General features: G+C 41.1%; 1 protein-coding gene across 2 annotated transcripts in view; it reads right to left on the bottom strand.

Moving 5' to 3' along the window:
• Nucleotides 1-17158, bottom strand: part of USP6NL (USP6 N-terminal like) — a 1161829-nt gene that overhangs the window by 331892 nt on the left and 812779 nt on the right. For both annotated transcript variants that reach the window (XM_078676738.1, XM_078676728.1), the window contains exon 6: nt 5454-5561. In XM_078676738.1, the coding sequence (XP_078532864.1) occupies nt 5454-5561 (108 nt within the window). The remainder of the gene's footprint in view (nt 1-5453; nt 5562-17158) is intronic.

The raw sequence follows: 17158 nt of genomic DNA, 5'->3' as shown, positions 1-17158 counted from the left end.
CATTTTTAGGCAGACGGGGACAGTTTGCCTCTGTGATGTCTAAGTTGATTCCTAGATATTACAAGTGAACAGGTAAGGCCATTTTGAGTAAATGTGCTGGACACTGGCATTTAAGACTCCCCCAACTACATGATAAATCCTAGCTTCTCTCTGTCTTTCTCACTCTAGCTCTCTCTCTCTCTCTGTCTTACTCTCTATAGCTCCCTCTCTATATGTCTTGCTCTTTCTAGCTCCCTCTCTCTGTGTCTTGCTCCGTCTAGCTCCCTCTCTCTGTGTCTTACTCCCTCTAGCTCCCTCTCTCTCTGTCTTACTCCCTCTAGCTCCTTCTCTCTCCGTCTTAATCCCTCTAGCTCCCTCTCTCTGTCTTGCTCCCTCTAGCTCCCTTGCTCCCTTTAGCTCCCTCTCTCTCTGTCTTGCTCGCCCTAGCTCCCTCTAGCTCCTTCTCTCTCTATCTTACTCCACCTCCCTCTCTGTCTAGCTCCCTCTCTCTCTGTTTTACTCCCTCTAGCTCCCTCTGTCTCCTTCTCTCTCTGTCTTACTCTCTCTAGCTCCTTCTCTCTCCGTCTTAATCCCTCTAGCTCCCTCTCTCTGTCTTGCTCCCTCTAGCTCCCTCTCTCTCCCTTGCTCCCTCTAGCTCCCCCTCTCTCTGTCTTGCTCGCTCTAGCTCCCTCTAGCTCCTTCTCTCTCTCTTACTCCCTATAGCTCCCTCTCTCTGTCTAGCTCCCTCTCTCTCTGTTTTACTCCCTCTAGCTCCCTCTGTCTCCTTCTCTCTCTGTCTTACTCTCTCTAGCTCCTTCTCTCTCTGTCTTACTCCCTCTAGCTCTCTCTCTCTGTCTTTCTCACTCTAGCTCTCTCTCTCTCTCTCTCTCTCTGTGTATGTATAGCTCTGTGTACATATACCTGTGTGTGTGTGTATAAGTGCAAATGCAATAAGTCTCACACTTTCGAAAAATAAAGCTATTTACTACTAAACAACAACACCATTTATTTATCTGTTTACTCCAAAAAAACATAGATGGAAATTTTAACATTTACAATGCCAATAGCTCTAACATTGTCAAAGGCAAAACCATTGCATTGTAAATGCTTGTTTTTTATAAGAGTTTGGTCTCTTATATTATTTATTTTGCACTGGTTTTACACACTTTTTTGAGCATATGTTACATGTGGTTCATTTTGGCATTTTTGACATGGTTTGTAATGTCAATGTTTATGGATTTATCGAGGGTTGATATAGATTTTACCCACTTGGGTTTTATCGCATCAGGGCCTTGCCCTATTGTTTTAGTAATCTAATCAATACTTCGGTACGTCACTGTTGCCATGACTTTATGCATTGACACTTTATACGTTTTGTAAATATTTATGAAAAGGTCTGTCAATATTTATTTGTCGCCTTTTATAAAACGTTATAAGTTAACTACACTAAAAAATTAGGGATTGTAACATTTATGTTCAAACCTTTATGTAGTATGTCGTCTATTTCAGTAGAGGTCTTCTTCTGTCAACCAATCATGTAACAGCTCTCATTGCACTGTGCACTTTAAAAATTGACTGCTCGTTCAATAACGTCATGTGATCAAGGCCTCTGGGTAGGCCGAAACGTTATGCTGGCAGGTCGCGACAAAAACGGAATAAAATCATTTTTCACCTGCAAATCCTTGGATCGGCTCTCGCTCCTTCCTCCGGCGGCGCCCCGGTGCATTGCTGGAGGATGGTGGTTCGAGTTTGTTTGATATATATATATATATTCCAAGTTTCCGTACTTCGGTATCGCCGCCGCACTGCCAGATCAGCAGGTGTGTCATCTGTAATGGACCGCCCAGGCCTGGTACTTTCACTATCGCGATTTTCCTCGCACTGCAACGCACGGCAAGGATCGACGATACTTTGTTCTGGCCACAAATTCTTTTATTGGGACAGCTGCCTAAGACACGTTTCGCCTGTCCAGTAGGCTTGTTCACCTATAGTTCGTTGTTTGTAAAGTAGCTATTTTTAACCACCATGTGCATACAAAACATCACGTAATAGGACTACAAAAATAGTGCATAGGACAACAGACTCGTAGTTTCCTTAAAATTGCCTCCGTAAATGGCCAAATACAAATTACCATTTATGACATTCTTTCAGAGACTCTGCATTGCTATAGAAATTAACTCCAACAGTACAAAACATCATTACTGTAAATGCAAGAGGGAGATTAGATTAACCTCAATTTCAATTAACTTTATCGCTCCTCTGGCGCAGACACCTGTCTGCACCTAGAAACAATTGCTGGAAATAAAACCCCAGTGGGTGATATTCAAAATACGCCCATACCTGTCTGACAAAATTTCTCGTGCGGGGCAATTCATTTGTATGCGCAGACTCCCGCCCCAGTGGGCTAACTCTCACTTGTAGTCTGAGTCCTATCTGTGTTGTAACATAGCCTGTCTCATAGGTTAATGGTCAAGCTTGTACACTCGTTAACCAAAATTACGTTATCCTCCTTCTCCTCCAGGATGTACCCCACCTATGTTAAAGTGACATTCTTGAGAGGTCCTACGGTGTACACATAGAGAATACCATACGGGGGAGATATTTGAAACGGAGGGACTATTTGAAACGATACTGCCCCAGTGGGCAAATACTCACATTGAGACCATATACATCTATGTTATAACACAAGTAGTGAAAAACTGTGAAAAACAAAATAATAAATAAAAACCTAAACAAACAAAAAACGAATTTACTCGAGGATGCTGGATAGTTTTTGCTCAATTTATCATAATACCTGTAAGTTACAATAGCTAATTAGAGGTGAGTAATTAAGTCCTCCTCCAGATTCAACCCCAATGGGGTACGTGTGTTCAATTCAATAATGTAGCAGGACTCAAGTCTTCTAAGTTTCTTTTCCAGATTGCCCCCACGTATACTTGATTGATCACAAAATAACTAAGCCCTTGTACACTTTTCTCGTGATGGGATTCAAAATGTTGCGTCACCAGGTAAGCTTTATCCCCATTGCGTACTGCCCTTAGATGTTGCAACCCTCTTATGGGCTGGGTGGATTGTGCTGCCCACGTACTTTAGGCCATAGGGCACTGCGGCACGTAGACAGCATAATCTGTCTTACAGGAGAAAAACCCTTGATCTTTTTTACTCTTTTTGAAAGCCCCAGAGTATAGGATTGTGTATTATTGCCATGATTACATGCTTTGCACTTCGTGCACTTTATAAAGCCTGGTTTCCTTTTTAGCCATGCTGCTGACTGAGTACCCTGTTGCCTCTGGGGGAGCATATTGCTCACCAGAAGTTGTTTAAATGACTGTGCGGAATGTGATCGCCAGTCGTCTCTGAACTAACTTGCCAAGCAGGGGGTCATTACGTACAAGATCTAATGCTTATTAAATATAGTCTTGATTTGCCCATGCTGGCGGTTGAAGGAAGTGATCAGTCTAACTTGATTGGTTTTATTGGTCTCTCGTTTGATCTTACTCTGGCTTTTGTTGAAAAAGATATCTTCTCTTCTCCTTTTCTTTGCTTTGCTGATGGATGTCTGGATATTCTCATCTGTATAGCCTTGCTCTTGAAAGCGGGATCTCAGAATAGATAATTCTGTTTCTAAAGAATTTTGGTCATGCAATTACGGATTGTTCTTAAGCATTCTCCGTAAGGTATGCTACTCATCAGATTTTGTGGGTGGAAACTAGTTGCATGAAGCAACGTGTTTCCTCTACAGTTTTGTATGGAGCTGTGATCTTGTACATATATCGTCAGATCGAGGAAGTTGACTGAAATAGCGCTTACTGTGCTGGTGAATTTTAGGTTTAGTTTATTCTCTTGTAGCTTTTTGATAAAACCCTCAACAGATTCTTCAGTCCCCTTCCAGACGATAAACAGATCGTCGATATATCAGCTCCAATGTAATACATTCTCTTCCCACTCGGTCTGGAACTCGACCCGTACCACCTGCTCCACCTTACAAACAACAAACTATTGGTGAACAAGCTTGCTGGTCAGGTGAAACGGTTCTTAGACAGCTGCCCCAATAAAAGAATTTGTGCCAGAACAAAGTGTTGTCGATCCTTGCGGTGCGTTGCTGTGCGAGGAAAATCGCGATATATATATATATATATATAGATAGATAGATAGATAACATTTTATTTTCCCCTACTTCTGAAAAATTGAAAAGTGCTATTGAATTATTATGGGAATCTGACCTTTCCATGTTATTCCCTGTTCACATATGGGACAAAATATGGATTAAAATACTTAAAACATCTAAATCTGCACATATCTAGCAATCTCTGTTTTTTTGTTTATAATAGAGCGGTTATTACTCCTGAATGCATCTCTAAATTTGCTGCAACGCCATTATGTTGGTCTTGTTCCACCTCTACTGGTACCTTAACTCATTTACTCTACTATTACTCTCATGTGTTTGATTTTTGGAACGTGGTTTGGTCAAAATGTATAAAGCTCCTTCAATGTAATATTCAATTATGAATTTAGAATTGTTTTGTGGAACTATGTCACCTGACTGATTATCTTTCTCCTATGTTGTTTGATCTTTTTATTGCTCTTTCTTTTAAGGTTATATTTTCCTGTTGGAAAAATACTTTTAAGTTATCTATTTCAACATGGTGGAATTGTATTTGTGACAAACAGAATAGCCAATGTTTCTTCCTTATTGGTATATCGGAAGATTAAATCTGATTTATATTGGCTACCCTTTACTACATAGCTCTCTTTTAACTCACTTGTAACTTAGTTATGTTTCCCCTTTCCTTTTGTCTTTCTATATCCTTTCTTCTATTTTTATTCTTTATTTTTTTCATTTCTTTTCTTTTTTTCGTATATCTAATTTATAAACATGTACTTGTTTTACAATTTTCAACTCCTTAGTGATTATATTAGTATTTAAATTTAACTGTCATTATTCTATAGTTATGTATTTTTGTTATTGATTTTTAACTGTATTGAAATATATTTAGCAAAAAAGAAAATGAAACTACATGGTGTGCTGATGGCCACTCACTGTAATGTTAACCAATGGCTGGAGTGCGCTGTACAACTACCCTATGAAAAATGTCAATGACACAAAAGACCAAAGGACTGTAAGTAATTATACTAAACAGGTAATTTTGATAAAATCAAAATCATAAGGTCTTGGCTATTGAAAAACCTATAAAGGCAGAAAGAGTCTCTTTTTTAAATTGAAATAAGGCAGAAAGTGTCTCAGTGAGTTTTGCTAACAAAGGACATATGCTGATATCAAACTATGACAATATATGAAGGTACTTTCTTGAAATTGAACCAAGGAAAGAGAAGAATTATCCCTGCATCGAGGGTAGAGGGACTCCGAGTTGGGGGTCCAGACAATTTTGGAGTATCAAAATATACTTTGAACTCCCTTTTGCCTAGAGATTTGCACCAGATGCATCACATAATTAAAATTGTGTGCTACTTACATCATAAAGGTCTTGCTTCTCTTCTTTCATCTTTGGAATTTCAAGGATTAAACCCCAAATCTCGCCTCTGAGCTGCAGTGGAATGCCTTTGTAAATTCTTCTATGAAGCTACAAAATGAAATCATTGACAGAGCTGAATAAAAGAGCAACATGCTGCAATTAAATATTACATCATGAAGTTTTCAATTAAGCGTCTTCATTTTCCTTTCTTTCTTGACAGACTTTCAATGTAAAAGGCCACAACAACAAGAATACAAACATTCCAAAGTAATTTCTCATCACACTACGCAAACCAAGAAAAGAAAACAAGTACCATAAGTACCCAAGTCGGTCTAAAACAGCGGCTTTGCACAAAGTTCAATCAATGCATGTTGTAAAACAGAAAAGATAAATTACTGCCCCATTCAAAATTGTTGCAAAGATATGAAACCTGAACAAAGAAAATGTTGTACACGGCATAAAATTGACAAATCATAGGCCCCGTCAGGTATATTCCAGGCTGGATGTCAAATGTTGGTGTGGAAGGGGTACTGCGAACCTACTTGGGATGCCCCATGAGGATCACACCTTCAACAGCAAGCAAAGAAGACTACCTGAACTGTAAAGGTAGTCCATGGAGCAGCCCCGTGAAGTATCATGCATCAGGAGTTATACTAACGCCTTTTACTGTGGTGGTCTGCACACCGCACTGAAATGCAAAGTCTAGCATTTTAGTCATAGCGCCAGCCTCAGCTGGCAAGTCGTAGCGCTGCTATGCTACTCAAAGCTAGAGTGGCATGCTCCCAGTAGGCTTGGGGGCTGACTGAGCTAACCAATCAATCAATCAGGAGTTTGTTAAAGCGCGACTACTCACCCGTAAGGGTCTCAAGGCGCTAGGGGTGGGGGGGGAGTTGGGGGGGTGCAGGTTCCATTCCATCAAGGAGGGGGTCTGTCGAAGAGCCAGGTTTTGAGGTTTCTTGCGAAGATGGGGAGCGATGTTGTCTGTCTGAGGTGGAGCGGAAGGGCGTTCCATGCCTTGGCCGCGAGGAAGGAGAAGGAGCGGCCTCCCGATCTGGTCTTTCTGGTGCGGGGGACCACAGCATAGGAAAGCTGGGCTGATCGTAGGGTCCTTTGGGGTGCGTGGAATTTGAGTCGGCTGTTCAGGTATGCTGGTCCGGTGCCGTGGAGGGCCTTGTGTGCATGGGTGAGCATCTTAAAGGTGATTCTCGCCTCGACGGGGAGCCAGTGGAGTGTGCGCAGGTGCTGGGAGATGTGGCAGTGTTTTGGCAGGTTGAGGACCAGTCTTGCGGCGGCGTTCTGGATGTTCTGTAGCTTGCGGATGAGGTTTTTGTTTATTCCGGCGTAGAGTGCGTTGCCGTAGTCGAGTCTGCTGGTGACCAGGGCGTGAGTGACTGTCTTTCGGTGTTCGAGGGGGATCCATTTGAAGGTCTTACGAAGGAGGCGGAGGGTGTGGAAGCAGGAAGATGAGACAGAGTTGATCTGGCGGTCCATTTTGAGCTCGGAGTCCAGGATGATTCCCAGGTTGCATTGTTTAGCCTAACTGGCTACAATGCATCAACAGGTAGGATTCCTGCTGCGGCAACACATTCTGACTGACCTCACTGTGCCCAATGGCTACTACCAATACATCAGCCAACTCACTCAGGAGTGACACAGTGACTTTAATAGGCTGCCGTTTTGAAAGTTAGTGGGAGGCTTGCTGCACCAATGGCAGCGCTGCTCGCACTGCTGTGTGGCGATATATATATATGTATATATAGTACTGTTTGGCCACTTGGCTAAGATATATTGGGAGACTGTGTAGACTACCCTGTCCGAAGATGGGGGGGTTCCTGGCTGGCGTGCCTCTCCCTCGCCTCACTGAGGAACAGGCGACACACCTAAATGCAGCAATCCAATTGGATGAACTATGGGAGGCTCTACAAAGTATGGCTCGATGTAAGTACCCGGGCACAGATGGCATTCTGGTGGAATTTAATCAGACATACGCCGATTTCTAACTCCCCGTTTACTCAACAGGAGGCCAAACGAATGGGAGCTTTGCCTCAACGGATGAGAAGGCACAGATTGTCATGCTACCGAAGCCAGGCAGAGATACGTTTTGACCCAGGCTCATATAGACCCTTGTCAATGTCTGGCATAGAGGCTAAACTACTTGCTAAGGTTATGGCAACTTGTTTAGGTAGGGTGGTGAGCTACCTGGTAACGAAGACCAGTACGGGTTCATGCCGGGAAGAGGAACACATATGAAATTACGTCGCCTCGCAAACGTATTACATTCAGTAGCCGATAGCGAGATCACGGTGGCATTAGACCCCTCGTTATTGAGAAAGCATTGGACACTCTGCGATGGGAGTGTCTGTGGGAGGTCCTGAGAAGAATGGGATTAGGCAGAGAATACATGACCTGGTTTATACTTCTTGATCATCAGACAAGAGATAGAGTATCAAATGGAGGTTTAATATCAGAGGCGCTAACTATTGAGAGGGGCACATGACAGGGGTGCCCCTTATCTCTTGTCCTTTTTGCTTCTTTTGGAGTGGTGTCAGGTTTGCTCATCAACCGCCTGAAGTCAGTGATACTCCCACTGGCAGCACTCGCGTGGGAAGACACGTTGGACCTTCCCGTGGTTGAGTTCACATGGAAAAGAGATAATTTTCACTATATGGGTATACTGGTAGCTCCGCAGCCGAAAGCTCAATATGAATTGAATATGGGAATGGTCGTTCCAGGCCTGAAAGAGTCTATCTGATTCTGGAATAAACTCCCCCTCTCGGTTGTCGGACAGGTGGCCGTGGAATGGATGGTGATGCTCCCCCGCTGCCTCTATGCACTCCAGAATTCTTTCTCCAGCATCACAAAATCCACATATGATGCCCTGAACAGTCTCCTAATCTCAATGGAATAGGCCAGAGGACGCAGCAGGGTAAAACTTGAGATACTAATTTGGACATGGACTCGGGGACTGGGACTCCTAGACTTCAGTCTTTACTATCTTGTGGAATTGCTGCAATATGCGGGGCGCTGGGTCCGGCGGCTGCGGCACTGTGGGTGTGGCGGCTGGTTCGGGCGAACCGAGGACGCCAATCGATACGCTGAGCCTCCAGCAGTTCACAGGAGACAGGAGATGGCCACAGCGAGCGCGTTCGCGCGTGGCCCGCTCCGATTCTTCGAGATGTGGGTGGCCATCTCTTGTCTCCTGGGAAGCTGAGCCGCTGACAATAGGTCTCTGGCGAGACTGCGCTTTCGCGCGGTTAACGCCACGAGACCTAAAAAACGATTCTAGTCACCAAAGTACAAACTAAATTAACTCTAGAATGTACAGAGATTTCTGCTTCATAACTATTGTTTGCTTAGGAACAAGAATGCTCTCGACCAAAAATTAAAATGCTGCACTTTACATAACTGTTTTTTTTTCCACTAACCAGGCGAGGACTAAACTAGGCTGACTCTAGCTTCTATTTTCTACGTGTCCATATTTTGTCTCACTATCTCTGTAGGTAGCAGAAGGTGCAGAAATTAAAATACTGTATTGTTGTGTTGTTCAAGGCCTTGTCCTGCCTGTTACAGCAAGTCTATTCATTACATGAGTCAGGTATTGTTTTAAGTGTAACTAGATTTAAACTGTCACATCAGATAATACTAGGTCCAAAGGGGTTTCATTAATATTAATTTAGGGGATAGAGTTACTGTACTACATTCTGTATTCTGACTTGTTAAAAGTTGTGCAGCAATTTGATCACATTATGTCGACAGTGTGTTTTTCACTGTGAATTTAATTATAATAGAGGGTCAAGTCTGGAAGTGATTCACGAGTCAATTCTTGATTCTTAGCAAACAGACCTACATCAGGCTGTCTCTTGCTTAAGATATAAAATATGTTGTCAGATTTACTGCATTTGACAACCCTTTGCTAAATCCATAAATTGAGTGATTAACTATATCTTTGCATACTGTAGTGATTTAAAAAAAATCTTAAACCTTCATGGTTTCACACTTGTAATACGTCAAAAGAAGAAATAATTGTTTATGCTGTCTCTTTAGGGGGACGTTGCATCATCTTTTCTTGAGGTTAACACCGCACTTGAACCAGCAAAGGCACTTAAGCATCTATTTTATCAGGTTATCAATGGTAGCATCAACAGTTTTGGTGGAGAATGTGGGAAGATAAGAAAATAAAAAATGTGACCCTTCCATGGATATTTCTTTCTTTGGTCTGTACAAATTGGATTATTTGCAGAGCTGCTCTCAACAAAAAGTATAAGTATCAATAGGGCGAATGAATTGCATTGAAATTTGGCTCTGACTGAGCACATTGTGGTACGTTTAGTTGGATGCGGATTGTTGCGACTTCATCAATTATAGTGTCTGAGAACGTTTAGGCTATGCAGTTTTAATTTGCGGGCTATTAGGAGGCTTAGTTATTGTGATGTTGTCATATTTTTGAGGAGAGGTTGCTGGAGCCCGTTTTATGTGTTGTCGTCAGATGTGTTGAAATATTGACTTATGAATTTTGTTGTATTTTCTTTGGTTTGGTAAACGTACTTCTCAAAATCCAAGATCTCAAGATACATTTTATTGAACTTGTCTGCAAAGTTGAGTTGTTTATTGTGAGGCGTCACAGTCACACAAGGATAATCAATGTTTTGAATTACTAAAGGATTTGTTGAATGTGTTCTAACCTAGATTGGTGTTCATTTATTCTTAGGTGCACAGAAATAAACCCGCTGATCAAAATGTGCTTTGAAGCTAATCGAAAACTTTTTTTAGAGTGACTGACCACAAGATACTATTCCTATTAAGACAAATTGATTTACCTTCTTTTTATTTTTTGTTATTTATACAGACAAGACGTTATTAATTGCATTTGCTGTTTGTGTTTGCTTACGGTTCTGAAGGCATTGCATCATAGTGACCTGTGCTGCAATTGATTGATTGTTACAGTAAATGTCACTGTCATTGGCTCGTTGTTGCTAAAGCACATGCTGTGATAGGCTATTGTTTACTATAGCTGAGCTGTGATTGGCTGTTTATCTCGTGCATCGAGAAGAGTTGAATAATTGAAAAAAATGGGTGCTGCTTTGAAAAAGGTTAAGGTTTCTATTATGGAAGGAGAAAAGGTTTTTTTCACCCGGTACATTTTCCTGCTTGTGAAATGATGTTAAATTTGGATCTTTATAGGTGTACGTGGTTTAGAGAATGGAATAAGATCACATCTGATGACAAGAATAAGCAATTTTCATTGGGGGGTACCTTTTGTGTGAGAAAGCTTGGGCATCTAAGGAGTACGATGTATGAGAGAAAACCACAACCTGTACAGTACAAAGCATAGAAATAGTGGCATTGAGTTGCAATAGAAAAGGAACGAAAAAGAATGAAGAACCAGTTTAGACATGTTAAGAGACATTGGTTTTATTAAAAACGGGGAGCACATAAGAGAGTGAGGAGGATAAGATGCTGAAAACTGATGATGAAATGAAATTAAAAAACGAAAAGACATTGAGAAGACATTTAAATTGATTTGTTAGACTCAAGACGTTTTCCACATAATGAGGTTTCACAGACACCCAAACAACCTGCTCAGGATATGGGTGCTGGAGAAGCAAGCGTGAGTATGCATGCATGGGGAGTGCTGGCTGCTTCAGAAAATAAAGCAGGTCCTACTAATGTCATTCCATCGAATGATGATCTGGATTCTACAGCCGTTGCTACTGTTACTAGAGTGCAACTAAATGAACCAGCAAGAATGGAGATCAATATTTTCCAACTGAAAACAGTGGTTGGAGAAATTTTACATAGCACTATTGGTATAGAGGGATTGACTGTATGCAATGAAGAAGTAAAATATTTGAGCAGAGACGCGGCTACATGTGCTCAGGAAGCATATTGTAGGCTTGAAGATTTAGAGGATGAATGTAACAATGACTTATAAAGAAAGAAATTTGCACAGAAATTCCCAAATGGATTAGAGCAAAACTGAGGTGAATGAAATACGTTTATTAACCCTACATGCACACATCAGAGAATTAATTAGTTGTACAAAGCAGGATTGTACAGACTAAAAGAAATACTAAAATAAGGGGAAAAAGATAGAAAGTGGTAAGATACGAAACATGAATCAGAAGACGTGAGAATGACTATGAGTGGATGTCAAAAAGAATTGGTAGTAACCGAATTTCCTTTTCGAAAAGTGCATGGAGGAACATATGTGCATGTTCTTTGGACTAGGTCTTTCTCTCTGTATTCACAACAACTTTTTTGCAGGTGAGGAACGAGTCACATAAATGGTATATGGGGTGAAGAGACTAATGACGATTTCAAAGATCCTTTGGGTAGGTTTGAATATGTTGTCTGAAATTATTGTCCTGAAAGATTTGTGGGATGAAGGCAGGGTAACTTTGCATGGCCACTGAGGAGCCACAAAGAATTCCTCCTCAAAATAGTCCAGTTTTTGCTGTTATAGAGGATTACAAGGAAATAACACATTTAAATCGAAAGGTTCCTAGAGAAAGAGGTGAATTGGTCAAGAATTAGTGCATGCTTACTATGTTTGTGTCCGTTTTTTGTTTGGTTTGTGTTCTGAGATGAGTTCTCATATCCAGCAGAGTGTGACGTGCAGTCAGACTAAATGTATTGATGAAATACTCAAACGTATTAAGAACTGCAGTGATTGTGTAGATGAGAATCAGAGAAAACTAAAGGAAGAGCTAATGGTTGTAAAGACAAAGCATTTTCAGAAGGGTGTGGTTCCTCAGGGTAGAGGTAGAGGATTTAGGAACAATAATTGGATGAATGGGAATATTAACATGCTTAAGAGTACTCCCTGTCCTTGTCGTTACTTTGGGTGCCTAAACTGGAAATGGGAATTTAGACAGAATCCAAATCGAATTTAAAATGATTTAGTTCCTCAAATGCAGCAGAATGCAAGCCAGACACAGAATGCAATGCAGTCAGTTGCCCATACCAACTACTTCTGTACAGAAGTGGCAAAATTAAGGGCAATTCAATATGAATATGCCTGTAGATCCAATGATGCAGCAAAATATGAGAAACAAAATACATAATTTACAGCAGACTTCTAGTTATCAACAAAACCCTTTAATAATGAATGATTTGCTGTTATTGTGCCATCATTACAATGTATGCTTCCTTACCACGCATGCCATTACAACAAAAGTCTTTAACATGCATCTGCCTTTACCATGCATTTCTATTCGACAAGACCTAGTTTCCAAAGGAAACTGATTTTTTTTTTTACTTGTCTATAACTTTGGCGTCATTTGACCAATCTTCATGCAATTTTCCCAAAAAAGTGTCAAATTAGGTTCAGTGTGTCATGGAAATTTGGGGGTGATCTGTACAATGGGGACTGAGAAATAAAGGTGTGAAATAAGGGTGTGTTTGTAATGTTAATCCCCATGGGATTGAGTTATCACGCCTACAGCTGGAACCACTGGACATAATTATACCAAATTTGGCAGAAACGTAGATGTTGTAACGCAGATAATGATTCTTATTATTTGGTGCAAATGTGTTCAGTAGTTTTTGTGAAATTGAATCCAAACGATATAGTGATATCTCTGGTCGCAGATATTTAGCAGCATTTTGCGGTGATCGCGGGTACATCGCGTCATGTTTGAGGTAAATCTCAAAAGCGTGCGCCAGCGGTAAAGCTCGTTTGACTGGATGCAACCTGAACAGAAAGTTGTGTCCGACATTTAATTGTCCGGGAGCGATTCCTGCGGCTGAAAATTTGTGTCAACGCTAAGATAAGGGGCCAGGTTGGAGATACTTTAACCATGACTGAGAAATGGGGGTATTAGTTACACAAGTTATGTTTCCAAACTTTTTTTTATCGCACAGGATATTCGCAACGACACAGCAGTAGTAAGAGCAGCCCCGGTGTGATGTCGCGAATATCGCAATGTCATCGCAAATATTGGTGGAAATATAAAACAAAAAGTATCTATCTACACACCCTCGCTGGTCACAGTCACAGACTCTTGTGCGCAATCATATACTCACTCAGACACTTCTATACCCATTCACATACCCACTTATACATTCAGTCACATACCCACTCAGATACTCATGCACCCAGTCACATAGTCATTCAGGTACTCATGCACCCACTTACAGACTTGCTTGGAGAGAGACGCACCCATGTACAGACCCACTCATAGAGGAACACACCTACTCGAGACCCACTCATAATGTTATGCATACAGTCTCATACCCACTTACAGATTCTTACACACACTCACAGACCCACCTGGGCACTCATGCACCCACTCACAGAACCACTTGGATGCTCATTCGCCCACTTACAGACTCACTCGGAGAGTCACGCATTCATGAACAGACCCAGTCAGAGATTTACGCACCCACTTACAGACCTACTCACATATGTACTCAGAGACACCCACACCCACTGCAGACCATGTGAGATACTCATACACCCACTCGCAGATCCACTCAGATACTCATAGACCCACTCACACACCCATACAGTCATTCCCAAACTCAGTCACAGATCATTTCAAAGTTATGCACTCGGTCACTCACTCACAGACTCACTCAGATGCACACACACCCACTCATTCACTCAAAAATTCACGCATCCACTCAAGAGACTCACCCAGGCTCTTGCACTGAGACAGTCACGCAGTTCATTACAGAACTATTGATAGACTGATGCAAAATCTCCCAGGTCCACTGAAATACTAATAGTCAATGAGAGACTTACTGATACAGTGATGTATGCAGTCACAGGTTCCACTAAAAGAGTTATACACTGTGTTTTAGAGATATTAGGGAGTTATACACACTATCATAGAGCCTTTTAGATAGTAGTGTGTTCATTGTGTTAGTTATCGCTTTTGCAGTTATAGGTTTTGAATGTGGTGGTGGCTACTGAATCTTTGCTGTCAGCTATTGAATGTATGAAATGACTACTGACGTGATCACGACCTCCAGTGCCGCCGCGAAGAAGGAAAATGCACTTCAGATGTACTTTTTTCAACAAATGTGTACAAGGAGAAAATTAAATCAATATCCCACTAAATAGCTAGAGTCAAACTTTAAATAAAACATGTCTATATATGTGTTTAACACTTTGTCAAAAACACACCATATTCACGACTATCGACGCCGTTGTGACTTCCTGTGTCGCCGTGAACAAAGAAAATGCCTTTTGTATGTCATTTGTTTGACAAATTAATACAAAGAGCAGATAAGAACTCTATCATCCAGAGGTTTTGTAAAATCCTTGTCTGCGTCTATTTCCATATATGTGCTTTTAATGTATCAACCTCCGCCTTCAACAGAGACAAGACATACTTAATCATAGAAGCCTTCAGAGCTGCCAGTTGATCAATTAGCCCAACTGCCAGTGTCACCAGAGATTGAGATGCCTTGCTGGGAAGACGAATAGCAACCAGTACACCTTACTTTGGGAAACATTATAAAAATTACTCATGTTCACAGGGAAGACTAATATCATATGAAAATGTAGGATTTAAATTTGCTTTACCTACCTTGGTAATTTACGGAGAAGGGTCTGAAAAGCATAAATGAATGCTTCCAGCTTAGGTTTCATTACACAATTCTGCAACAGGTCTGAACCATGCTCTTGCATTCACACACCCAAGTACTTATAACTTTGACTCCTTGTGATCTTAATCTCACCAAAATGCGTTTCTTTTTTATTTGTTCCCCAAAGTTCAGACCCCTGTTTGTTTGCACTCTTTCTGAGAACATGTGATTGCCTCTAAACTTTATTTGCACTGGATTATGGGAGTCAAGAAGTTGAACAGCATGCAGCAAGGTGCCTGGAATATTTGAGACAGCCAATTTCAACATAGTTCCTATCGATATAATTGAATGCTTTTATCAATGAAGCAGGAATAGAGTAGCTGTTTTTTTCTGAATGTATTCATAAACATAGACAAGAAGATCTAGTTGTCCCAAGTGCTGCATTTTGCCCATACGCTTTTTTGTTTGTAATGAATTAGATTCTCCTTGCCAAAGCTTCCAGTTCAGCAAAGAGTAAACTCTCAAAAATCTTTTCTTCAATATCCATTAAGCTTATTAGACAATAACCTTGTTACCTTCTCAAGCCTCCTCTCTCTCTCCGGGTTTGATACTTCTTTTATACCGCTTGTTCGAATTATAATAATCTACATCTTTCAATTGACCTTCTGAAACTGTACTGGTCCCTCCAGACTGGCTGACTCCCCTGCCCCTGGACCTTGATTGCTTCCCCCTTTGACAGTCTAGTTATGCAACTATCTCATCTGTTCCATTGTGTTGTTTTACTTTTGCTTTCGCCACTTTGTACAGCGCTCCGATACCCGTAAGGGTCATGTTCGCGCTTTATAAAACTTTTCAAATAAATAACAGAGAGGACTGGTATGTAATCCTTTTTTAAATATTGAATGAAAAATCGTCCCTTTCCAAGATTCTGGTATAGAATCAACAGCCAAACAATAGTTAAATAAATTCTCGCAGGCACCTGCCCAGTACACTCGGTCTTGTTTGTATATCGCAGCAGAAAGACCATTCGGACTAGGTGCACTGTCCCCTTGACAGTTGATGATTATTTCTGGCCGGAAGTATACCATGGAGGTTTTTCCTTGAGCCTAACTTTACTGGACATACACTATCTCCTGTGAATAGTAAACATCCTTTATGTAACGAACCAATGATGCTGAATCGACCGGGTTTCCCTCTAAGAAATTTCAATCTTTTTCCAACTTGTTGATAAAATGGCAGACGGCCTGTTGATTTTTTACTTTTCATACTTGAAATAGGCCCAAACCATTTAGAATCTTCTGTACCTTTCCTCGCATCCCATAGAAATCTTTTTATATGCCTTCCTCAGTTCCCTCAATTTCTTAGCATAAGAGCTCAATTTCTTGACATCCTGGCCAACGGCTTTTTCTTAGGGCATTTAGCACCCTTAAATACCAATTTTTATTATTTGGTCTCCTTGTGCTGTCATAATGATGTCGATAACCCACTAACTCGGTTCTGGGCTTACTGAATGTTAATTCCAAAGCTGTGATCAAAGCCTCCATCCTCTTACAGGGCATTCCCCCTGCCTGCTTCCAAACAACGTATTTCGCCAATGAGCTACTATTCCATGAAACTCTATGCCATTGATCTAGGCTTGAAGCGGAGCCCACCATTCTAGCTGGTTCTGCCATCTTATTAGAGTTGCTAATAGTTCTAAGCTACGGATAGTAATCACTTTCACATCTTGGAGTAATTCTGAACTTCCAGACATTATTAAAAAGCCCCATGGAGATAAGCGTGTAGTCCAGTATTGAAGTAGACTGGCTTGTTCTTTGCATGAAGACCATGGGGACATCAGGGGGAATGCAACCATTTAATACTTTTAAGCCAAGGCCCTCAAGGTATGCAAGGAGAGGATGAGCTACCTTCTCCAGTTTGCTGTACCTGGAAAGTTGCACTGGAATTCCACTACTAGTGTCAGATCTACTAAAGGCTCCTTTAAGCTTTTGCTTAACTGAATTGATAATGTGCTTCTTCCAACATTGGCTTGGCGGTATGTAAACATTTATCACCATCAGGGGACTAGAACTTGCTCCCATGTTCACATTTCTATTTACATGCCAAGCCGGTTTGCAGAATCAATATTTAGTTTAGTTACAACAAAATCATACTTAATCGAAACACAGAAA

The sequence above is a fragment of the Lissotriton helveticus genome, chromosome 1_1 (genome assembly GCF_964261635.1).
Source record: "Lissotriton helveticus chromosome 1_1, aLisHel1.1, whole genome shotgun sequence".
In the NCBI taxonomy this organism is placed as follows: domain Eukaryota; kingdom Metazoa; phylum Chordata; class Amphibia; order Caudata; family Salamandridae; genus Lissotriton; species Lissotriton helveticus.
Note: the sequence above shows the minus strand (reverse complement) of the source record. Positions and strands in the feature narration are given on the sequence as shown.